The sequence below is a fragment of the Amblyomma americanum genome, chromosome 2 (genome assembly GCF_052857255.1).
Source record: "Amblyomma americanum isolate KBUSLIRL-KWMA chromosome 2, ASM5285725v1, whole genome shotgun sequence".
In the NCBI taxonomy this organism is placed as follows: domain Eukaryota; kingdom Metazoa; phylum Arthropoda; class Arachnida; order Ixodida; family Ixodidae; genus Amblyomma; species Amblyomma americanum.
The window spans coordinates 17,321,844-17,345,828 of NC_135498.1; the positions used below are offsets into that span (position 1 = coordinate 17,321,844).

At 48.2% G+C, this 23,985-nt stretch overlaps 2 protein-coding genes across 2 annotated transcripts; both read right to left on the reverse strand.

Moving 5' to 3' along the window:
* Nucleotides 1–3,158: 3,158 nt before the first annotated feature.
* LOC144118359 (uncharacterized) lies at nucleotides 3,159–9,800 on the reverse strand. The gene is made up of 2 exons (XM_077651309.1): nucleotides 9,497–9,800; nucleotides 3,159–5,002 (listed from the first exon to the last, which is right to left on the reverse strand). Exons 1-2 carry the CDS (start codon nucleotides 9,790–9,792, stop codon nucleotides 3,385–3,387), a joined length of 1,914 nt encoding a protein of 637 aa, XP_077507435.1. The 5' UTR covers nucleotides 9,793–9,800; the 3' UTR covers nucleotides 3,159–3,384.
* Nucleotides 9,801–20,825: 11,025 nt separating this feature from the next.
* Nucleotides 20,826–21,692, reverse strand: LOC144119561 (uncharacterized). Its single transcript, XM_077652141.1, has 2 exons — nucleotides 21,446–21,692; nucleotides 20,826–21,377 (listed from the first exon to the last, which is right to left on the reverse strand). Exons 1-2 carry the CDS (start codon nucleotides 21,677–21,679, stop codon nucleotides 20,841–20,843), a joined length of 771 nt encoding a protein of 256 aa, XP_077508267.1. The 5' UTR covers nucleotides 21,680–21,692; the 3' UTR covers nucleotides 20,826–20,840.
* Between the last annotated feature and the right edge of the window lie 2,293 nt (nucleotides 21,693–23,985).

Here is a 23,985-nt window from a genome sequence, read left to right on the forward strand (position 1 = left end):
CTGCCCGCGGTGGCTCAGTGGTTAGGGCGCTCGACTACTGATCCGGAGTTCCCGGGTTCGAACCCGACCGCGGCGGCTGCGTTTTTGTGGAGGAAAAACGCTAAGCCGCCCGTGTGCTGTGCGATGTCAGTGCACGTTAAAGAACCCCAGGTGGTCGAAATTATGGCGGAGCCCTCCACTACGGCACCTATTTCTCTTTCTTCTTTCACTCCCTCCCTCATCCCTTCCCTTACGGCGCGGTTCAGGTGTCCAACGATATATGAGACAGATACTTATAATTCTTATTATTATTATTATTAGCCTTTCAAAAGATGGCACATACCCACACTGGGGGATCGAATTCTTCTTCGTGTTCAGTTTTCATTCTCAGTCTACTGGCTTCAATTGGTCGGGCTGGAAAGCTAGGAAAAAAAAAAAGAATATTTTAGTGTTCTTTTTTTTTTTACAATTTCATATGTAATCCGGTCAAATATACATTTCCCGTGAAATATTTGAGCTTACAATTTGGCAGCAGTCTTGGGTAGAACACGTACCTTACTCATATTTGCAAAAATTACGCTTGGTTTCATGTCTTCTTTGTAATATTCGTTATTATATGCTTTTATCTGTCAGAAAGCTATTTGTAAATGCTTTTTGTTACAGTATACTCCGGCAAGGAATAACCGTAATTGACCATTACGCAGTTCGTTGGAAAAACAGACTCAATTCTATTTTATGCTTCCTGCTTAAGAATATTGCGTATGACTTGCATTCCATTAAGGGTACTGATATCTTCATCACCTCACGAATGTCGAAGTTTGATTCCCTTCTAATATATATATATATATATATATATATATATATATATATATATATATATATATATATATAAGCGCGATTTCGAGGGTTAAAGTTTGGCTGCACTGGCCGGGTTTCTATGCAGACAAAAAGTAATAAAAACGCGTTTATTGCTTAGTGCCTGTTTGAAGACCCGAAGTGCCCAAACCCAATATGCGCTTCTCCAATGGCGTTGCTCGTAGCGCAGACATGCGTTTTTTGGAAGCGAAGGTAGACAGTCAAAGAACATCTTGGAACACACGGCTGCCTGTCGATAGATCAAATGAAGGCCCTCCTCCAGCGTTGCTAATGAGATTTCAAATGTCTAGTAGTTAGCGGTAACACGAAACAGAGCTGATGCGGAACGCCTAGCTCCTGACAGATCTGAGGGCGTGTGCTTCTGATAGCTGAAACAGCTAAGGCAGCTGTGCTGTCTACTTTAGCAGGCGAACGCACTTGTGCAAATGAGCCATTAGTCGGGTGTTACAAAGTTCCATTTATAATGCCGCTGTAATGCACCACGATTCTGGATTTAGGGCATTTTATTTTTAACTTCTCTTATATCGTTCAACGCGGCGAGGAGTGTGCGTACATAGTTGGGCATAGCACAGTGAGTGACGCTGGCTATCTACAAATGAGCTTTCTCTCAGTACGCGGCAGCAAAAAAAAAAGTAATAGCAGTGATTTATTAGTTGGAAAGATTTTAGCTCCGGGAATCTTTCATTTCTGAGACGTTTGCAACATTTGCAAAAAAAAATTGCACTATTCATAATTTCACTCATGTGAAGAGCATGCAACTGTAGCAGGTGCAAGAGAAATTACCTGCGGTTCAACTACTGCTGAATCTAGTTAGAGAGCAAAAGCTGCAGTGTATCGGGTACGTAGACGCGGCTTGGCCTCTAACGTTGAGTGCGCTCGCAAACTGCATAAGCAACGTGCCTACCCTAGCAGGTGGCGGTTAAATTAATCGTTGATCGCGAGAGGTTGGTCACCCATTGAACGCTGCGGCTTAGTCGCTTAGCTCGGGTTTTCCAGGATATACTTAGCGAAAGGTAAGGCATAGCATGGTTAGCCTTGATTAATCTTGATTGCAAGTTCAGGTTAGTCTGGTTATCTAGCTGCGTTGTTGTCCCAATAAAGACGACACAACTGTGCTTGCGGCGCACACGAGCTCTCCCTTTCAATCCTCCGACACGTTATCGGACATGCGACGCAGTTGGCGAAGCGAGCGGAGACGATCGCGATGACAAGGGACGCGGTGTGACGTCATACCAAATGGCGGCGGCGGCGAGCCGCGTGGTGTGACGTCATGCCAGATGGCGCGGCGAGCGCGCAAAGCATAGTAACCGTCTCGCATATCTCGGTGGACACCCGAACCGCGCCTTAAAGGAAGGGATAAAGGAGGGAGCGAAAGAAGAAAGGGAAAACTGAAAATTGAAAGTTGCAATTTGGCGCTGACATCGCACAGCACACGGGCGCTTTAGCGTTATGCCTCCATAAAAACGCAGCCGCCATGGTCGGGTTCGAACCCGGGAGCTACTGATCCGGAGTTTCCGAGTTCGAACCCGACCACGGCGGCTGCATTTTTATGGAGGCTAAACGCTAAGGTGCCCGTGTGCTGTGCGATGTCAGTGGACGTTAAAGATCCCCAGGTGGTCGAAATTATTCCGGAGCCCTCAACTACGGCACCTCTTTCTTCCTTTCTTCTTTCCTCCCTCCTTTGTCCCTCCCTTTACGGCGCGGTTCAGGTGTCTGACGATATATGAGACAGATACTGCGTCATTTCCTTTCCCCAAAACCAATTAATAATCTTATTATTACCAAGTGAGCTACGACGACGGGTTCTACTGCCAGCCTATTTGCGTCGCATGCAACCTAAACTTGAGAGTGTTCACCAGCGCCACTTTCACCGTAACAGCGAACGTAGGAAGGTTTGTTAAACCGCAAGTGTCGCGTAGAACGCGATCGAACGGCGAGGGAGTCAGGTGCGAAAAACAACTCGTATGCATCCTATGGCACTAAGACTGACAGAACCGAGATCCTCGTTAAGCTTCTTAGCCGACAAGCATAACGTATTGGGAGTTCGTGGATACCCACATGCGGAGAAAGTCACAGCTCACGAAGCGGATTTCACGGCTCACCGGCGAGCATTTATTTCCTTTCTTTCGTACCTTCCCTCTTCTTCTGGGGCAAGTGTGGCGTCTATAGACCGCCCACATGCGACATCAAATGCACGCATTCCGACTCTTTCCACAGCTAGCACGTCACAACAATGATCAAGAGACGGAGGGAGCAGGAACTAGGATTCAGCTGCAACGGAGAACGCAGAAGAGACTCTTGGGTCCGCCATCGCCATTTAAAAGTAATACCATACCGAAAGAAGAAATAACGGTATATTTATTTCGCCAGCCCACCCAGTGCTGTTTTGTTTTTTTTGCTCTACTTCGATGTGGTGCCGATAGTCAAAGGAGGGATCAAAACACTACATTTTTTTTTGCTCCGTACTAGCCCGAAATAATATTTTCGCTCAATAACTTCCTCATACGTAACTGTCCAGCAGCTCTGTGATCAGCGTACGGCACAGTGACAAAACTTCTCGAACCAGAGATTGCGCGCACATGTCGTAACCGGCCCGTGCCTGTCGAGGCGGCTCATTTCTCTAGACAAGGATGTGGCTTTGGTATCGCCGTGAACACTCACGGTTCCTTCGAACAATGCCCTGCCCGGTGAAAGTGCGACGCTAAGCCAGTAGTGGCTCACATTCGCTGCTCGATCACTCTCCGTTTCCTGGAGCGCCGTAACATCGAGGACTTGGAGCAGGTGGAACTTGGCACACTTTCGTGTCGCCCTTCGCAGCATGTCATTAAGGGCGCGCACAAGGTGATTCGCCAAGGATAAAGCTATGGCTCTTGGCACAGCTATGTCCCCACGGATATTGCAAGAGCACCACTGGCGAGGGATCGAAGCATCAACACAATTTCTCGTGTCCGGGACCTCGTGCAATAAGCTGAGGCCGTATTTCGTGTTTGGTTGCTCGCGATCAGGGTAGTCCAGCAGCTCCACGAGAGTGGCGTGAACGTCAAAGGGTGTTGTAAGGCGGTTCTGGTTAATGTGGAGACTGCGCGCCGCTTCTGGATTCTGCTTCAGGAACCAAGGCGGGAAGGCCAAGAAGGCGAACGGCTGTCGGTCTTCGAACCTCCCGATGTACGTGGCACGCAGGCCTCCATACCGAAAGCCGTGGTCGCTGAGAAAGACGAGAACCGTGTGGTTGAGCCCTCCGGAAACATGAAGCGTCTCCAGGAGGCGTCGGAAGGGCTCGTCCGCGTAGCCCGCGCTGTTCAGATTATTGTGCGTAATATCGATGAAGATAGCGCAAGAGAAGAAAGGCCGCTCGGCCATCACGGCCGTGAACCGAGCCAGGTAGTCGAGCAGCTCTTCGCAAGGCATTGTCGGTCCCAGACAAGGGACCCGCAGCGAATCCTCCGTCCTATATGGCGATCCTTCTGTGGCCATTACAAAGTGTCGCAGATAGTAGTCGGCCGGCGAGTGTCGAAAGCCGTGGCGTTTGAAATTGAAGAGGCCATACGGCGGCGCATCTTCTATGAACAGTGTCCTATAGCCTCGCTCACCGTACTGGCTCCAGATGATGTTCGCAGTGATGTTGTCGAAGAATCCATCGGGCGCCGCCTTGGTCGCCTCGGAGTGCTTGAAGCCCGTGAGGAAAGGTATCTGGTTTGGGTAGGAGTTGTCGCCAACTTTATTGTATCCTCGGAGTTGGAATGCACCAAGCTTGTCACGCAAGAACTGAGCGGTGTCGGGAAGGTGCCTCTCAAAGTTCAGGTATGAGACCGAGTCTAGATGCAGAAACAAGACGCTGAGGTTGTGGGGAGTGCTGCCAGGCGCCTTACGGCAGCGTTCTTCGACGCTCTCCTTGATGAATGGGTTCAGGAGAAACTGGTTGTGAAATCGTTGCTTCGGAGACTGCCTCGTGGCACATTCGACAAAGAGGAACTCCTTAGTCAACGGCCTGTCGAAGAGCAGTGGCTCCCTTGGCCCGTAGGTGTAATGCTCGTCAGGAATTTTGAGAGATTCGTTTCGATAGATTTCCTGGTAGAAGCACACCACGTCCCTCGGCATCACGCCATGGTGCTTCAACTTCTCAGGTAGTATGGTGGGACAACCGTGCCTGCGAGAATACAGATTCATGAGTGCGTAACATTTCTGATACCGTACTGTTAAACTTGCTCGGGTTATTTTGCGGAAAGCTTTTGATTTATCTTAGGGAAAAGGCAGCTGTGCACCTCACTCGCGAGAGATCATCGCGCCGCATGTTCTCTTCCCGGTGCAGTTTATTTTACTGCAACATATTTGTGACATCAATGTACCGTACAGTGGTCAACCTTGATTTATTATGTTGACGATTATCTGACTGTGGTATTCAAGCACATAACAAGGCCGAAAGAGCATCGACTTCGATAAAGTGTCTCTTTGAGACGGTATTAACGAAAGGACCTGTGGGCATCCCTGCAGTGCATTCTTTTTTTGCATTAATTGTGACTTAATTTCATGCCTGAGTGAAATGAGGATTACTGCTCTGGACGACGGGATGTCACAACTAAGTTAATTTCACCAATCCGTGCCCTATAGGCCGCGTGTGGTATAAACATGCACGAGACTGCTTGGGTATTTTGCTCTCTTCACTCCCGGTAGGGTTCATATGGTTACTCAGAGGCAGTTCCCGCGATTTTCCTTTACTTAAAACCTCTTTCTCCTCCCTCTACTGGACAAATACACTAAACTCCTTACGAAGCATTCATTGCGGACGCGTCATTGAACTCTGAATGCTGGTTGCAGACCCGCGCCAGATGGCAAGAAGGGAATCGCGTAAGGGACCACGGCGCTTCACGTCTACATTTAGATATCCGGAGCGCCTTTCTTCTTACATTGAATTTGTCGCGATATCTGTAAAAAAAGGGGTAACGGGTTTTCAATCTGGAGGAGAATACTTGGTGCACTTAAGCATTTTTTTCTGAATTCTTCCACGCCTTTTTTTTTCGGCCAGTAAGCATGTACTTAAATAATTTTCCACCACTCCATTCTGAAGTTTATAGTCGTTAGAGGACGCGGAAGTAGTCACACATAGGCTCGTTTTAGAGGGCGAATGTGGCACAGTTGGTTTGAAAATGCGGGAGTGAGTACGGCAGTTACAGCCTGTTGCGCGAACGCAATACTCGTCTAGAAGCCCAAGTATAGGAAATGTTCCTATATATAGTAAAGAACGCCATCAAGAGGTCCCGGTCATCTTTTGAAGCGAAAAGATATCACTACGCTAGTAAAAACCGCGCTTCGCGCGAGCCGGAGTATGTGGGAGTCGAGTGACGTCCCGCACGGCGCAGATGGCCGCCGCCGACTCCGTTCTCTCTCTCTCTAGTCACTAGTGCGCATGCGCCACTAGTAGCACCGAGCCAGAGATGTGCCGCCGCTACGCAGCGCCGCGCCTTTGCTCAAAACCCAGCTTTCAATTTTCAGTTTTCTCATTCTTCGGCGCGGTTCAGGTGTCCAACGATATATGAGACAGATACTGCGCCATTTCCTTTCCCCCAAAACCAATTATTATTATTATTATTCCCTCCCTACTTTATCCATTTCTTTGCCGCTCGTTTTGGGTGCCCACAGAGATATGCGAGACGGTTACTGTGCCATTTCCTTTCCTCAAAAACCAACTTAAAACAAGTGAGCCGACGGCGTTAATAGAGTTAATTGGCGTTGGCAACTTTCCGAAGCCCGTTGATTTTCACGAAAGGAAAGGCGCACAGTCGGCTTCGTGGGTCAGTGGAGACCTGGCGGTGGTGGTAGTGGTTTTATTAAAAAATAATAGTAAAATGGAAGGATAAGATTTTTCCTAGCCCCGGCATCTGCCATCGATACTGAAGCTCCTGAGCTGGGGCAGCGGAAATAAAGGACAGCAGGCAGAATGAAGAAACGAATTGAAAGAGGTGAGGGGACAGGAAGAGAGGATAGGGGGAGAAGTAATATGTACAAACTATTTACACAATAAGAAATGTGTTCAGGTTGTGCGCGTGATTAGTTCATTTTAGAGGAATTTAATCGCACACGCGCACAGCACTGTGTTCGCTACAATTGGAGTGGGGCGTCCAGTTATTAATCGTTCAAGGTAGAACTCGCGGAGCGTTCGGTCACTGCGTGTAACTACCTGACGGAGAACAGACGGGATGTCAAGCCCGTGTGTTCTAGGAATGCACAGAGGCTCACCAAAGTTCGCTCACGAGTGCGCGCACTGCCCTGCGGCCACAATAGCTTCTTGATGGAGTCTGGTAGTATGCCCTGCGCCCTATAGGCCGCGAGCATATCGCGACGAGCATCGGCGAACGCGGCACAGTGAAGGAGCAGGTGTTCTAGTGTTTGCCCTGCACCGCATCCGTCACACACATCACTCGTCGCGATTCCGTGACGCACCCGTCGTTCCCCGGGCCACACGCAGCCAATGCGCGCGCGGAGACCTCAGTGGAGACCTCAATCTCGCTTTCATGTAAGTGGCGTTGTTGTCCAACTGCAAAATTCTGCTTTGATTGCATTCCGCACACTGGATAGGCAGCGCGCCCTCCCTGCCACCTGGGAGGTGGCATGCAGTTAATGGTTGATCGCGAGAGATTGATCACCACCAAATTAACGCTGCGGCCTCGCTATTGCTGCTGTGCCGCATGTCAGCCACTACGCTGTCAGCGCTAATGCATACAGTCCACATCTCTCTTTCACCGCCGCCACTTGTATCAAAGCACGAATGAGGCGTCCATATCCAGGAGCCAGTTATGCGCCCTTCCTTTCCTCGAAGCCATGACCTTCTAGTACATTGTCAACGCCAATGAACACAGTGAACGCCGACATCTTTCGCTTTGTATATCCTGGATTAGCTGAGCAAATCCACATTAACTTTTTCTTAAGCACCGGAATGCTATTTGGAGTCTCCTGGATTCATTGTAACTTAAAGAAATGTACAAATACCTGAAAAGGCACTTCACTATTTAAATTATCGCTGTATACTGTCACGCGCGCTGAACTGCACTTGAATGTAGCACATGATAACGACCTACTGCGTAGACAGGCATCCGCATTGTCATCCGCCACCCCACTCATTTCTTAATGGGCCGTTCTCGCAAAGTAATTGCGTTAATACCTTCGGAAAATGGCCGCATTGGTGGTGTAGCACGCTTATTAAAAGAGCCTTTACGTTACGCATTTAACAGGTTCTGGGAGAAGGTGACGAGGGCGCGTTGCAGGTTCAGGTGCTGCTAAACGCCTAACGTCATGGCTGTTTTAATAAACGTGCTACATCTCCACCCCCAATGCGGAATTTTCGCGAAGGTGTTCACATAGTTACTTCCACGACTCGAACCTGCAACGCGCCCTCGAGTTGAAGCGTCCCAGTAGCTCCGATGAAATTTCAAACGCAAGCCAGTAACGCGAACTGAAAGCGTTTTTTGGCAGGATAGAGAAAGAGCGAAGCAAAAACCCAGTTTCCATGTCGAGTTCTACGGTCGGGTGAGAATGCATGGAGGAACGTTATTCCTACCATGCTGTCATACCGGCGAGCGGAAATGGAGGATTCTGCGAGCTGCCTTGACTATTGTCATAATGACAAAGCCTGTAGAGCAAAAGTGAAAATGTCTCTAGGTTCGACTGGTTTCAAATGAGGCCACACGTGTGCGCTTTGCAACGAGCGGCACATGTAGCCTGCATGGTGAGCTCATTAGGCGCGCAAGTATACAATAAGGATACAAAAAGAACCACATCATTATTATCATCATCGTCTTGGACAACAGTGCGTGAACTGCTGTACGATAACATATCTGGTCGATGTCTTAAGGGGAACCTCTGCATAGTGACCCAGGCGGTTGAAAAACGAGAGGAAGGAAGGCTAAGGCTGAAGCTGGTTGGCACTGCGCAAGATTCCACGGCGCCAGTGAACCTGTGGGCGAAAGTGGATGAACTAGACCATTTGGACACGCTGGATCGTTAGAGCACGGAGGTGGTAACCCACGTTCTAATCTTCAGGGGATAGGGTATGTACACAGGTCCGTCGTAACTCGCCACCTTGGGTCACGCTGCACGCATCTGGCCTTCAGAGGCACTCATTTGAATTAAGTTGGGCTTCATAATCAGCTTCTTTGCAAAGATGAACACCAAAACAGGGCGGCCGCTAACCCTCTTCCTCGCCATCCACATCGTGCCCTTGGCGAAAGATAATCAACTTCTCCACGAAATAGGGAACAGCACACGACTCTCAGCACGAAGTCAGCTACCCTACACTTCCCACATATATTGCATGGCATGTCATGAAGTTTGAACCGTGCGCCTTTATCGAAACGGGACCGCACTGGCGTTCTGGCAATAATAAGCAGGTGTCGAGGTTTCGACGGGAAACAATTACGTTGGAAACTGCATGCGTTGCGGATGGGAGAAGCTCCGCGATGAGCCTTCATAGGATCGCAAACCCTGTGGCGTTTCGGCCGTTTTGACGGTGTTCCCCCTAGCATTGTGTCACGCATGCAGTGAAGCTGCTGAGGTTAGCCATCGCCAGCTGCGCTCAGTGCATACATCTGCTGGAGGAAGAAAGCGCCTCGTAGACCTGTCGCTTCGAAGGGATGAGTGGCTGGCTTACCTGAATGTGAGGAAGTTGGGCTTGCCGTGGCATCTGCTGCCGTTCGAGCGGCGTAGGAAGTAGGGCCTGACGGACGGGTCGAATGGGTCGAACTGGTGCACTGTGCAGCCTGGGGTCCGAATGCGATCACCCACCGGCTTGGCCCTCTGCCACCTTCCGACGGATGGCGCTGCCCTTTTCGCTAACGGCGTTGTGCGTCGGTAATGGCCACAGACGAGGACGATGCCGAGTATCGTCCCTAATAGAAGCATGCCAGGGTATCGGCGGAAGGTCCGACACAGCCACCGCGCCGCCATTGCGGCATTTCTCAGCTTCATCTCTTTGGCGTGGCCTCACCCTGCAGCAGAATGATGGAAAGTGAGCGACGCGTCCGTACACCCCTTCCCTAAATCCGTATAGCGCAGGGGATTCCACAGAAGCTGCCGAAGATGGTGCGGCGCGCTTTTACATGCAGTGAATATCCGTGTGCTATCGCCAATGGCCCACGATTTAGATGCGCAGTTTCGTTTCTGAGGATGGCGCTCGCAGAGGTTCCTGAGGGTACTATTACAAGTGACTCGTGGTCAATACACATTAAGCGCGTACATGTAATATGGACGCTGTCATGCGGCGATGTGCGCGTACTGTCCCTGAAAGGCCACACTACTGTGACGCTTTACAGTAGTGAAGGCGGACATGTTCGCTCACCGCGGCTTCGTAGCCCTGTACCGATGTTGTCCGCGACGGCGACGTACCGGCTTTGCAGGAAGCAACCCTGGAACTGGAAGGAAGGAAGGAAGGCCCCTGGAACTGTTTGTGCACGTAATGATGATGACGATGGTGATGTCGTCAGGCTGAATGTCGAAATTCACAGTGGCGGTGCTGCGAACGCGGCCACAACATTTTTGTCTTGACATAAAGACGTCGCATGCACATTCACGGCAGGGGAGAGTTGTATACCTAAAAGAAAGAAGAAAATAAAGGAAGGATAGGTAAAAACAGGCGCGCCTTCTTTTCTGTTGCTGTTAGCCTTTCAAAAGATGGCACATACCCGCACTGGGGTATCGAATTCTTCTTCGTGTCCAGTTTTTGTTCCCAGTCTACTGGCTTCAATTGGTCGGATTGATGAACCAGGATCGGATTGGATTGGATTGGAAAACGTTTATTATCGGCTTGAGTTATAAATGGGTTTGTTGATCTTGTTAGGTGGCCGTCAGTGGAGATTGACGGCGACCTCTTCGGCTCTCGTCACCACCTGTCCTTGGGTTTCCAGGTTGGAGCTGAGCAACAAGGCCTCCAACGAACCCGGGAGCGCGAGCCTTTTGAGCAATATTGGTGGGGGATCTCTCGGACAGTCCCAGAAGAGGTGGTCTGCGGTGGCTTTTCCACCGCATTTGCCGCACTCCGGCTTAAATCTGTCCGGGTACACATGGCTTAGGACAGCTTGATTAGGGAGAGTTTTTGTTTGAAGTTGTCTCCACAGTACCTCCGGTTCTCTGTTATGTTTTTGTGCGGGGCAGGGAAGGTTAGCCTTTCTAGCCTGTAATGCTGAGTAATCTAATGGTAGGTACTAAGTCCGGCTCTCGTCATTTCGACGTCCGAGTTAGCATCCACAGCTCGGCCGATAGATCCTCGAGGTTTATCGTGGGCTGCCTCGTTCCCAGGGTTTGACGAGTGACCGGTACCCAAACCAGTTCCACGACGGTCCTGTCTTTTGGGCAATTCCTGAGAATTCCCAAGGAGGTAGGAGATATTCTGCCCCTGGCGAAATTGCCAATGGCTGCTTTTGAATCGCTGACAATCATTTCTGCTCGCAGGTTTGTCAACGCCAAGGCGATTGCCGTTTCTTCGGCTATTTCTGAAGAGTTGGTGCGTATTGTCGCATTTGTTATGAGTTGGCCTTCCTCGGTCACCGCGGCTATCGTGAATTCTTTCTCGGGTGTTGGGTAAGCTGCCGCGTCTGCGTAGACTACGTCCTGTCGGCCCTCAAGTTTCTTAACTAGGGCTTTTGCTCTGGCCTTGCGTCTTCGTTCGTGATGGACGGGGTGCATATTTTGCGGTAATGGTTTTACCGTGATTGTCCTTCGGAGGTTGGACAGGATTTTCGAGTATCCGCGTTGAGCGGTTCCGCGTTTATTTCGAGCCTTTCTATGATTGCTCTACCCGCATTGGTTCTAGTGAATCTGAGCTCTTGCATTCTACGATGGGCCTCAGTCAATTCGCCTAGCGTGTTGTGTAGGCCGAGTTGCAGTAACTTCTCAGTGGAGGTGTCGCCTGGTAGACCTAGGGCTGCCTTGTAGGCCTGCCTGATGAGTCCTTCAATTCTGAGTTTCTCAGCGTTGTATGACTGTAGATAGGAGAGGGCGTAATTCATCCTGCTGATGACAAAGGCTTGCACCAACCGACATAGATCTTTTTCCTTAACTCCTGTTCTCCCGTTCGCTACGCGTCGGATCAGTCTAATGGTTTGGTGAACTATGGCGGTTAATTTTTCGATTATTTCGGTATTTTGGCGGTTCTCTTGGGTTATCATTCCAAAACTTCGGATGGAACTCACTTGTCTAATTACTTTGCCTTGCACTTGTATGCTTATGTTGGCTGGCGGGAGGCTGGATTTCTGTCCTCTCGGAATGTCTCTTTTAATTAGGAGCTCCGATTTCTGAAGAGAACATTCTAGTCCCACCGTTTTAACGTAGGCTTCTGTGGTATCGACTGCCCTTTGTAGGGTCTCTGCTATCTACCCATCATTTCGTAATCCAGAGGGTAATATCGTTGGCATAGAAAGTATATCTGAGATTAGGGATAGCCTCGAGGTGTTTACGTAGTTCTACGAGGGCCAGGTTAAATAAGAACGGAGAGAGTACCGAGCCCTGCGGGGTTCCCCGACAACCCATGCGTATAGGATCCGAGATCACCCCACCGAGCTATATCTCTGCCGTCCTTTGGTGCCGAAACGATCTTATGTAATTGAAGGTTCTGAATCCTGGATTTAGCCTCGATAGTTTAGTGAGGATGGCCTCGTGTGACACGTTGTCAAAGGCCTTGTTTAAGTCTAATCCGAGGATAGCTCTCGTGTTCTTGCTTTTGGGGATTATGTCTTCACTAACTTGAATCATGACGTCCTGCGTGGACAGTTGGGCTCTAAAGACTAGCATGGAGGGGGGTAGGAAGTCGTTGTCCTCCGCGTATTTCTGGAGCCTGTTTAGAACCACGTGTTCCATTAGTTTCCCTAAACAAGATGTAAGGGATATGGGTCTTAGGTTTTCGGCTGTTAGCTTCTTGCCTGGTTTAGGTATAAAGATGATTCTGGCGTGTTTCCATTGTTGAGGGATTTCACCCTCCTTCCAGAGTTTGTTTATTAGGTAAGTTAGGGCAGTCACTGACGTAAAGTCTAGATTTCTCAACATTTTGTTGGTGACGCCGTCGGGTCCTGCGGCTGATGTCGTTTTTAGTTGGCTCATGACTTGCCGTACTTCCGCCGTGCTGAATTTCTGGTCTAATTCTGGGTTCGGCTCGCCCTTACATCAGGGAAGGGGGTTGGTGGATTGCATAGTGTACATGCAGGTAACACAGAAGACTTGATCAAAGAACTCAAAGATGGAGAACCAGGAAAAAAGAACATTATTTTTGTGTTTTTTTATAATTTCGTATGTAATCTGGTCAAATATACATCTTCCGTGAAATATCTGGCCTTCCATTTTGACAGCAGTCTTGTGTTGAACACGCACCTTACTCATATTTGCAAAAATTACACTTCGTTTCATGTTTTCTTTGTAATATTCGCTATTATATGCCTTTATCTGTCAGAAAGTTACCTTTAATGCGTTATGCGCAGTTCGTTGGAAAAACAGACTCAATTATATTTTACGCTCCTTGCTTAAGAATATTGCATATGACTTGCATCTCATTAAGGGTACCGATATCTTCATCACCTTACAAATGTCGAATTTTGATTCCCTTCTAATGAAAACGGCTATTTTTAGACATTTATGGACAGAAACTTACAAAAATTAGTGTATTCCAGATCTCACCCTAAGCCCTGATTTTCGTATCTTCATGCGACGGTGCTGCACGCAATACGGGCAAAGTAGCCGCAGTTACTATGTGCCGTATTACTTTAACAAATTGCCATCCAGTCCTCAAACTTGTGCGGTTTTAAATTAATTTTTATTTTTCTAGCGGTGTGAAAGACGTTCGAACTTATGGTTCGTGCTTATGTCATTTGCCATAATTATGCGTTTTTACGCGCTGGATTTACTGTTTTCTTTTGAACTTATTGAAACGTTTCCAGCTGTTATGACTATAGCATGTGAAAATTTATTTATTTATTTATTACCTCAAAGACCCCGGATATGGGGCATTACATGAGAGATGGGCGTGACTGACTACGAGATGATGGCCTCATTTTCTTGAATTTTATGGGGTTGGTAAGGCGTATGGCTTCTGGCGGCAGATCGTTCCAGTCCCGAGATGATTTGGCAAAAAAAGATCGGAAATGAGATGTAGTTCTTGCATGGGGAGGGTACACTTTCTTGCTGTGGTGAATGCGGCTGGAGAGACGATGTTTGATATGATTGATATGATATGATTGATGCTCCTAAAGATGAATGATAAAACTTATGGAACAAGCATAATCGAGATTTTTTTTCTTGTTTCAAGACTAGACAAAGAGGCTCTAGATTTTAGGGAAGATACACTAGTATAATATGAATAATCACAGTAAATAAAGCGGATAGCGCGGTTTTGTATTTTTTCAAACGTTAGTGACAGGTTTGACTGGCGAGGGTCACATACTGCTGAAGCGAATTCCAATTTAGGTCGGAAGAAAGTTTGGTAAGCTAATAAATTTATGGAAGGGGTAGCAAAACGAAGATTTCGACGTAGGAATCCAAGGGTGCGGTTAGCGTCATTAGCGATGTTCGTTATGGGTGAAGACCATGTTAGGGTATGAGTTAAAGTAATGCCCAAATACTTACAGGTAAGAATGAAACACACTTCAGAACCAAAAAGAAGATATTTAGAGGGAATGTGGGATCGCCTGCGATGAAAAAAAAATCATGCATGTTTTAGTTTAGCAATATTAAGAGACATTAAACAATGCTTGCACCAAGTTTCAACTCGGGTTAGATCTTGTTGAAGGGTGTCGACGTCAGTGCTTGTGGAAATCGGGCGGTAAATTACGCAATTATCGGCAAATAGTTGGTTGTCAGAGGTGACGTTGGAAGGAAGATCGTTAATGCAAATGAGAAAAAGCAAGAGTCCGAGCACTGTGCCTTGAGGGACACCTGAAGTAACCGCAGAACGAGGGGACGATGATTTGTTAGCGCAGACGAATAGCTCTTTGTTAGTCAAAAAATTTTGAAACCAATTCATCACTAAATAACTAAGGTTTAGACGCGACACTTTTAGTAGTAATCCTTTGTGCGGTACTTTATCGAAGGCTTTTTCAAAGTCAAGGAAGAGCGTCTCAAGAGGAATATTTGTCATGATGCGAACTAAGGTCGTTGATAAAAGGGCTAGTTGGGAATCACAGGAAAGTTCTTATAAGAAACCATGTTGGTTAGAGTGAAAAAAGTTGACTGAGGCTAGAAGTTCGATGTCGTGAGAACAAATAACGTGTTCTATTTGTTCTGAACAAATGTTTTTGAGGGAAATAGGGCGGTAGTTTTTGCATGAAAAAGATGAACCTTTTGTTTGGGGCTGGGAGGATCTTGATTATTTTTCAGGCTTGTGGGAGCACACCTGATGTAAAGACTGTTGAAAAGATGGCATAAGATGACACTAACAATGTTCCCGGTATTTTTTAGGACTTTCGAGTTTAAGCCATCAATACCAGATAAAGATGACGCTTTCAATGATTCGGTTAGTTTCATAACTCCACTATAACCGAACAGAATGTCTAGCATAGCAGGTCAAAGATAGGGAAGTATGGTAATTCGCCTTAGAGTTCTTTAGCAAAAACTGAGCAAAAAAAAAGGAGTTAAGGGTGCTACAGACTTCATGTTCCGGTATGAGAATGTTGTCATCATTGTGTAATGTTAGAGGTTTATGGCGTGTAGGGTTAATGGTTTTCCAAAACTTGTTAGGATTGGTGCGTGGCATATAGACAGTAACATTGATGAAAAAAAAAAGGAACGTTTGGTTTGGCTTGCTAAAGATTGGAACCATCGAATATATAAAGATTGGCAACGTGGTCGGTCACGTGGTGTTGAGCAGCTGCCGGCGGCGCGGCGCCGTGGCTGGTCACGTGGTTCGTCATGCGGTTGGTCACGTGACAAGTCACGTGGTTGGTCGTGCGGTGCGGTTTCCAGAGAATGCACAGACCGACGAGGCGCGCGCGGCGGCGGCGGCTCCGGCGCGCCAGCTGTGCGCCGTGTGACGTCACTGATCATCGCGCATGCGCAGCACGGTTCTCCAGGAGCCACGCGAAACTGCTAAACCTCGGTCAGTGTAGCTTACGCTACAAAATCGTTGATCCCCATGTGTCTCTTGTCTTTCGTATCGAGTTCTCGTGCGTGCCTCTACGGTTGCCCGCCCCTCATGGCTATACCTATAATGACACGCTTATTCATTATGAATATGAAATGCTTCTCCTGCCTTTTTGTCTTCAATATGCGCTGTCAATTCACACTTCGTCTACACATAGCTTTGCATCAACTTGCCCTAAGCGTGTGCAACTAGGACTCTAGCCGTCAGTTCACATTAATGCAACAGAATTAGAGTCTCGTCACAAAAAAAACAAACCCGGCGCTGTGGTCTGTCATACAATTCGGAAAAAAAAACGCAGCGTTGTCGCGTTATAAAATGCGGTGACTGGTTGAGACAGTTATATCTTCAGGCGATGTGACGTGCCCCCTGCCACACCTACCACTGCACTCCCGCTGCCCTTCTTACACCCACATCGCCGCAAACAGAAGCTTCATGACGGAAATCAGAAAAAAAAACGGCGATGTGGTTTTTGATTGAAATCGGTGATTGGCCGAGACTATGACGTTATCTGGTCACGAGACGTGCCACCTGCCTTCTCCAGCACCCCCCCCCCCCCTCTTATTGTACCTGCATCGCCTCATACAGAAGTCACCAAACGGCAAAATACCGGCGTCGCGGTCTCTCATAAAGTTCGCTGGCTGATATGTCGAGACAGTAATAAAGTCTTCAGATCTAGTGACGTGTCAACTTCCACATCTCCCCCCCTCCGCCTTTTTGCACCTCCATTGCCGCAAACAAAAGTCTCTTCAAAGAAAAACCTTGCCGTTTTTGGTCTATCATAAAATTCGCGTATTCTAATGTGTGGGGTACACTGGTATTCCCTCGTCCCCCGCGCCAGCGACAAACGTGACTCCCACGCGCGCGCACCACCAAGAATGTGGAGAGAAGGCACCCCTGCTACTCATCCCGTTCCCAACAATGACGTGACGTCATGACAGCGCGTTGGGCACTTAGGAAAGGGTGCATTCCTATGCCAGAATGGAAGCTTGGGCGAGTTGGATACGGTTCACTTGCCACATAACGCTAAACAGACACGGACACATGGAGACAAACAATTTTGTCGACCTGTTTGTCTCCCTGTGTCCGTGTCTATTTAGCGCTATGTGTTAAGTGACCCGTCACCAACTCGACCAAGCTTCCATTCTGGCCAATTTTATCTCTTCCACAAAAGGCCCTTTTCCATGTGTGTCTTTGCAATCGTGGACTATAGTCTCCGTCATTTGCATGGCTGCCTGCAAATCGAGGGTGCTCGGATTCTACATTCGACACAAGATCCTACCGCCTGAACTGCGCTGGTGGTTCGACGGTTATGAGCCATCCCAATGACTCGGTGTCAGGATATGCAAGATCATGAGGTCAGAATGGCAGGATATAACCCACCTTCACAAGAACGCTCTACACCTCCGACTGCAAGCAGTATGTGGCCCTTCTCAATGTGAACAGGCCTTCTGGGAACACCTCGTCATCGCCGGAAGGTCCACGGAATTGATTTGGCAGAAGTCCGGCCAGCTCTGAGGTCTCTGCTCCCGAAGAAGACAGCGGTCAGCAACCTCTACTGCACGGACGGAATTTGCCTTCCTCGTGAAGTGTCTTGTGTACTTGAACTAGGACCAAAGTTCACCGTTCCGCCGAAGAAAACAGCCCGAGAACTGGTCGCAATGGTTCACCATGCCTCCCGTTTTGCTGCTGACTTGAAAAAAGACAGATGCGTTTCCGAGGGAAATGGACGCTGCGGAGCGGTATGAGCAGACCAAATGTGATATTCCTATTGGCAGCACTGTCTCCTATTTGTTTGCTTGATGTCTGACAAAGAAGGAGGATTTGCCGTCCTACCTAAAGCCACCACTGACTCCAAGGCCACTTCGGCCATTAACTCTGTCTTTGACAGAACAAATGTCTCTATAGCGTCTCTGAAAAAGAAATCGATGCAATTATGCTCCAAGTTGAACCTTAGTGGTCTTCAAAAGAGTGTAGAAAAAGTTAAAATGATACTCTGAATATATTCTTTGCAGCAAAAACTCGTAAGGTTGACTGCCCCCTTCGTGTAATTATACCCGGAAAGGACTCACGGCAAAAATCGCCATCAAACTTTCTCAAGAACCAATTGATGATGCTTGAAGTAGAAGACCCGTATCAGACAAAAAGTTCCTTTGACGTAGTTAAACTTCTGAAAATTCGAAGTGGTGGGTTACTGGCGTTTTCTATTGACGCCAAAGAGTTATATTATTCTATCACCCAAGACAAGTTACCTTTATACGTAGAACAGTGCATAGACCGTCATGGCTCCGTAGCTTTCCAAAGCGCCTCAGGGGTGTCGGTGCAAGGGTTCCTTGAACTCTTAACGATGTACGTACCTCTCCTAGACGTTATTATTATTATTATTATTATTATTTTGACGAGTGTAAGCAGACAGAACTTTCACGCCACTGTACAACAAATCTTAAAATGCTTTAGCACGGCCTTATCTCCCTTAACCATAACTTTTGCGATTCCAGAAGAACTGTCTATTCAATTTCTGGACATAAAACTGCACCTCCAGGCACGTCACACTTGGTGTTCTTATGAACCACGGTGCAAAAACCGGCCCTTCCGTACCACTCGGCTCATTCGAGAATAGTGAAACATGCCATCGCTAACTTCTGCCTCTTCAACGCGGCCAAAAACTATTGTACACATTGTACGGCGTATAATTTTCTTAATCATGCAGCAGGTTAAAGGGAGCAGGTTACCCGCCTTATCTTCCGGTATCTGTCGCTCAGAAATTGCTGAAGCATACAATATCCCAGTTCAACCGCCGCGGTGGCTGAGTGGTTATGGCGCTCGGCTGCTGGCCCGAAAGACGCGGGTTCGATTCCGGCCGCGGCGGTCGAATTTCGATGGAGGCGAAATTCTAGAGGCCCGTGTACTGTGCGATGTCAGTGCACGTTAAAGATCACCAGGTGGTCGAAAATCCCGGAGCCCTCCACTACGGCGTCTCTCACAGCCTGAGTCGCTTTGGAACGTTAAACCCCCATAAACCAAACAATATCCCAGTTCGGAAAGGCCGAACCTAGTGACCCTATTCCAAAGAATGAACAGAAAAACAAAGAAAAAGTGACTTACTCTATACTGCCACACACTTTCTCACGATCTAAAGAGGATGATGAGCCGTGCGAAAGTACAGTTGGTGTTCTCCGCTCCTCACAAGTTATCAAACTTGAGTAATCGCGTGAACCTTCGTCCTAAAAAAAGTCAAAATGTAAAAGGAAGCATAAGGACCGATATGTCACCCGTGAAAAGAATGTAATCTATTCTATTCCATTGAAATGCGGCCGGAAATACCGGTACATATGGCACACAGGCAGATGCCCCAATGACAGGTTGCGGGAACATAACAATGATGTCAGAAATGGTGTCAAATGGCATCTTGCAGGCCACATCAACGCAAAAGAAAAAGATGGAAAAACAAAGAAGTGTCCTGGTTGTTGTCCGGATATTAAAAGGCATCTTGTCATTGATTGCCACAAAGAGCAGCTTACAAGGGAAATTATAAAGGCGTTCAATATACTGTCGCAAAAAGAATATGGGTGCGTCAGTGCTGCCTCATTGTTTTTATCTGACAAAGTAAAACATTTCATGTCTGCTAATCCGTAAATGTTGTTGACGATAACGTTGTTTGAGTGCTTGCCATATTTGAATGGTTTTATCTCTCTTCTTCACTGATAAGAAAGCGCTTATATTGCCTGGTTTCACGCAATAAAAGTTTAGTTGTAAGTTAGTGCCCGTCCTGTTTGTCTCCCTGCGTCCGTGTCTGTTTAGGTCTACGTGGCAAGTGTATTCCTATGCTCGTGAGTAACCTGTTGCTCATAGTTAGCAATGCCCGTGGGGTTCAAAGAAGAGCTCGCGGCGGGAAACCTCTCCTGCTGCTGGCCTTCTGCTGACCTGCCCCGAGGGACTCCTTGCAGCCCGCCCACCCACGGACCCAACGCCGCTCGGCAGCGACGAATTGGTGAGCCTACCGAACCTCTATTTTATCGGATAGAACATTCTTCCGCAGTGTGCTCTAATTCCCGTTACGCCAACAAACTATTTCCTAGCGTGCTCTGTCATCGCCTATTTCGTCCGAACCTGCCGTGGCTGCGACTCTGCGCTATGGGCTGTGGAAGCCTGTCGCGCACGAGTAAAGCCTGCGTGTAGATGGCACGGAAGCTCGCCTTCCCGGCCGGCTGGATGCAGAGTGACCGAATAAATGCAAGCGCATCCCACCTAGTGTAATAGTTTATTCCTTGCAGTGGATTTTTAAAAAAATGGCCATGATTAAGTTTCGTGCTGCTTGCAATCTGCACCTCAATCGCTGGCAAATGAGGGTGAAATAAATTACTCCGTTATTGTTCTCTTTCACACTGTTACAGAAACTTTTGTGCGTTACCAGCTAGATAGCCAGACATCTACTCCGAACTGACAACCCAAGGCGTACGTAAAGTCCACTCGATAATGTCTGCCAGGTGCATCACATTTAAAGGCATCCGCGAACGTTTACAGTAATGAGGTAGAATACAGAAATTACTCAAGGCCATAAAACTGCTCACTGGGAACATTAAAGTTAATGGAACCCATAAATCACGTACCGAAATCTCACGAACAGCTCCGTGCCATGTCCTTGTAGCACATTGTGTAGCACATTACCCTGTGAGTTACCATTCAGCGAACAGGCTACGTATTCATGGTTAACGAGCGCAAAAAATACGAAGACGCAGAAAAAAAAACATGACACAAGTGTTTGTGTCATGTTGCAGTCTTCTTCTCTTCGCCTTCGTCTTTTTTGGCGCTCGTTAACCATGAATACGTAAAATCTAGCCTAACTTCTCACTTTAAGCCTACGTAAGCCCTGGCAAAATCAGATTAATGCAACGGCAGAGCGGCGGCAATAGCAGAACAGGCGTTGCCACTCATTGCGCACACGGTACGCGAGCCGCGAGTACGAGTTACAGCGACTGAACTCTTCCAGCACCGTAGAGTTGTCTCCACGCACACGCACTGTTCCTTCAAACACGGCTTCCCCGGGCGACAGCTTGACGGTAATCCAATAATGACTCGTGTTGGCCGCGCGCTCGCTAGGCGTCGCCTGCAGTGCAGTTACGTCCATCACTTGAAGCAGCTGGTACTCGGCGCACTTTCGCGCTGTCTTCGCCACCCAGTCGTTCATCGCGGCGACAAAGTGGCCAGCCAGCGAAGCGGCTAGAGTGTTCGACACAGTGGCGTCGTCTCGGACGTTGCACGTGCACCACTGGTGACTAATGGACGCGTCGGCGCAAGTCCTCGTGTCCGGGACTTCGTGTAGCAAGCTTAGCGCGTACGTGGTGCTCGGTCGCTTGAGGTCAGGGTAGTCGAGTAGCTCGACGAGCGTGGCATGCATGTCAAAGTGCGTCTGAGGCTGTGCTGGTTAATACGAAGAGCGCGTGCCGCTTATGGATTCTCCTTAAGGAACCAGGGCGGGAAGGCCAGGAATGCGAACTGGTGCCGGTCCTCGAACTTGACGATGTACGTGGCGCGCACGTCTCCGAACCGCAAACCGTGGTCACTGAGGAAGACGAGAACCGTGTGGTTAAGCACCCCCGAGTACTGAAGTTTCTCGAGGGTTTTCCGGAAAGGTTCATCCGCGTAGCCCGCACTGTTGAGCGAGTCGTGAGTGATCTCGCTAATCCAGGTGTAGGAGAAGAAAGGGCGCTCGGCCATCACGTCCGTGAACCGAGTGCTAAACGCACAGTGAGCACAACAAGCTCAGCCAGGGAAATGTACCTCTCGCTACGTATAACCTGGCATAGCCGAGCTAAGCCACTGCCATTTTTTTTTTTGCATTTCGCCTCCTTCGAAACGGGGCCCCCGCGACCAGGATTCTACACCGCGTAATTAGGCTCGGCAGCCAAGCGCTGCAGTCACTAAACAATCGCAGCGGGTTTTAAGGAGTAAACGCAAGAAGTACCCCGAGCACTACCCCGCTTATGGTTAGACCAGGGAAGAACAGCTTAGGCCAGCGTCTCTGTCTTTCTCTGTGAATTAATCAGTAAAGCCTGTTACGCGAAAGTATGTGCGTGACACATCTCGTAACACATGGCCGTAGTTCCTTAGGAGAGGATTCTCTAGCCGTTCAGTTAATCTCTTGTTTTGCTAACAAGCCAGCTGCGTGAATATTGAACCTTCAAAAAAAAGTCCCATTCTATTCGAGTGGTGTCATGTTATGACTAGAGGATATTGCATTTCTTTCTTTTGAGTCTTCGAGCTGCCTTTTGTCTCCAAGCACACAAGTGATTAGAGATGGAGTGTTGGAGATATCACCTGAAAAAAAAAATGCTGCGATGGCATACCAGTCACAGCGAGCCTAGCAGTTGCTCAATGTCACATTTATAAATTGCTAGACGCCAAACGAATGGGTGCAACAACTTCGCTGCCTATAGGTGTCCTCCTAGACGACCTCAAGTCACTTTGACCTGCAGTGGCGCGAAGAGAGGACGCAATGCATGGTTTATTCTGAACGAGGGCCTCAGTGCAGGCAAATAACGACTTTGCAGGTGTATCCGTTGACTATTTTTTTTCACATCCATGTATGCTAATCTGGAAAAAGCGCTCATAACGTGCAGGAAGGGAAAATAAATATGACGAAAGGTTTAGCTTGGTTGGGTGAAAAACTGGTTAGGTGCGCCAGCACTGCAGATTTCAGTTCGGTTTTAATTCGAGACTCGGTTTTGAAGGTTGAGTAGGCTTTTTGGATTTTTTTTTGGCTAGTTACGTGCACTGGAAAGGTTGCTTTGCCTGCATGCTTTTCGAAAGCGCATGCATTTTGGCACGATGTACCAAACTTTGTTGAGCCACAGCGCTGAGGATAATCGTGTTTTCGAAATTCTAAAAACTGATATGGCCACTACTAACGACCGGCTACAAATTTCTAATTACAACTAGGTTCCTAACTCCTACTAGTTAAATAATTTTTGAATAATTAACTTTTTAACTAGTTTGCTACTTAAGACGATTCACCGATTTTCTGGTGTCTGCCATCAACTACGCTAAAAAGGCCGTATTTTTGCTTTAAAAAACTGTTTTTGAGAATTATTGAAAGCCTTCTTTGAAATTCCTGGTATGTAATAATACATTCCGTACAAATATAGGAGGGCAGATAGATGTGTAAATTTTATACGTGTCTCGAAGTACTTCGAGTGTCACAAACAATACATTGTGCATCCATGAAATATATTACAGCATATGTACTCCTTTAAATGACGTCGAGCCTATCAAAGCTGGCTTGGTTTCCAAGAACAATGTGCCACAGGATGTGATTTGCGACGCTGACGCGGTCCTTAGGAAGCAGTTGTTCTCACCTGAAAACAGCCACGTGTTACATTTTTGTAGCGTGAGCTACACTGGCCGAGGTTGAGCAGTTTCGCGTGGCTCCTGGAAAGCCGTGCTGCGCATGCGCGTGGAGCAGTGACGTCACACAGCACACAGCTGGCGCGCCGGAGCCGCCGCCTCCGCGCGCGCTGGCCTCGCCGCCGGTCATCAAGGAGTGCGTCATAGCCGCGGCAGACGCACAGGCGCCGGCGCGTGCCCAGTTGTGCGCTTCCGTTGCGCAGTAGCCAAGTGTCAGCGCCGGAGCCGCTTGATAGCGCCTGTCATTTTGTGCGCATGCGCAGAGGTATCAGTGGGGGTGTACATTTAGCGGGGCGTATGCCAGTGTGGTATAGCCATGGAGAAGGAGAGCGAAGTTGCTGCTCGCGCTACGTATATCCTGGCATGGCCGAGCTAAGCCACTGCTAAACTTTTTGTCGCCCTTCGTCGTATTTTCTTGTCCTCTGTGCATCTGTTACATTGAATTGGACTGGAGTGGCTTCCCAACAGGCATCACAGTTTGTGCCGGTGGTATAGCGTAATGAGTAGCGGCCCTTCACACCCGGATCCGCATTTCCGAGCTGCATTGCAGCTCTAGACGTGAGCGCCCAACATTTTAGAGAGTTAGTGCTCGAGATACCAACCAAGAAGTGAACTGCCAT

Excerpts from the sequence above, each read along its gene's own strand:
- LOC144118359 (XM_077651309.1), bottom strand. The coding sequence starts at position 9,792 with ATGGCGGCGCGGTGGCTGTGTCGGACCTTCCGCCGATACCCTGGCATG. Across the intron at positions 5,003-9,496 it reads CCCAACTTCCTCACATTCAG|GCACGGTTGTCCCACCATAC; the intron begins GTAAGCCAGCCA and ends GTATTCTCGCAG.
- LOC144119561 (XM_077652141.1), bottom strand. The coding sequence starts at position 21,679 with ATGGCCGAGCGCCCTTTCTTCTCCTACACCTGGATTAGCGAGATCACT. Across the intron at positions 21,378-21,445 it reads GGCACCAGTTCGCATTCCTG|CCTCAGACGCACTTTGACAT; the intron begins GCCTTCCCGCCC and ends TAACCAGCACAG.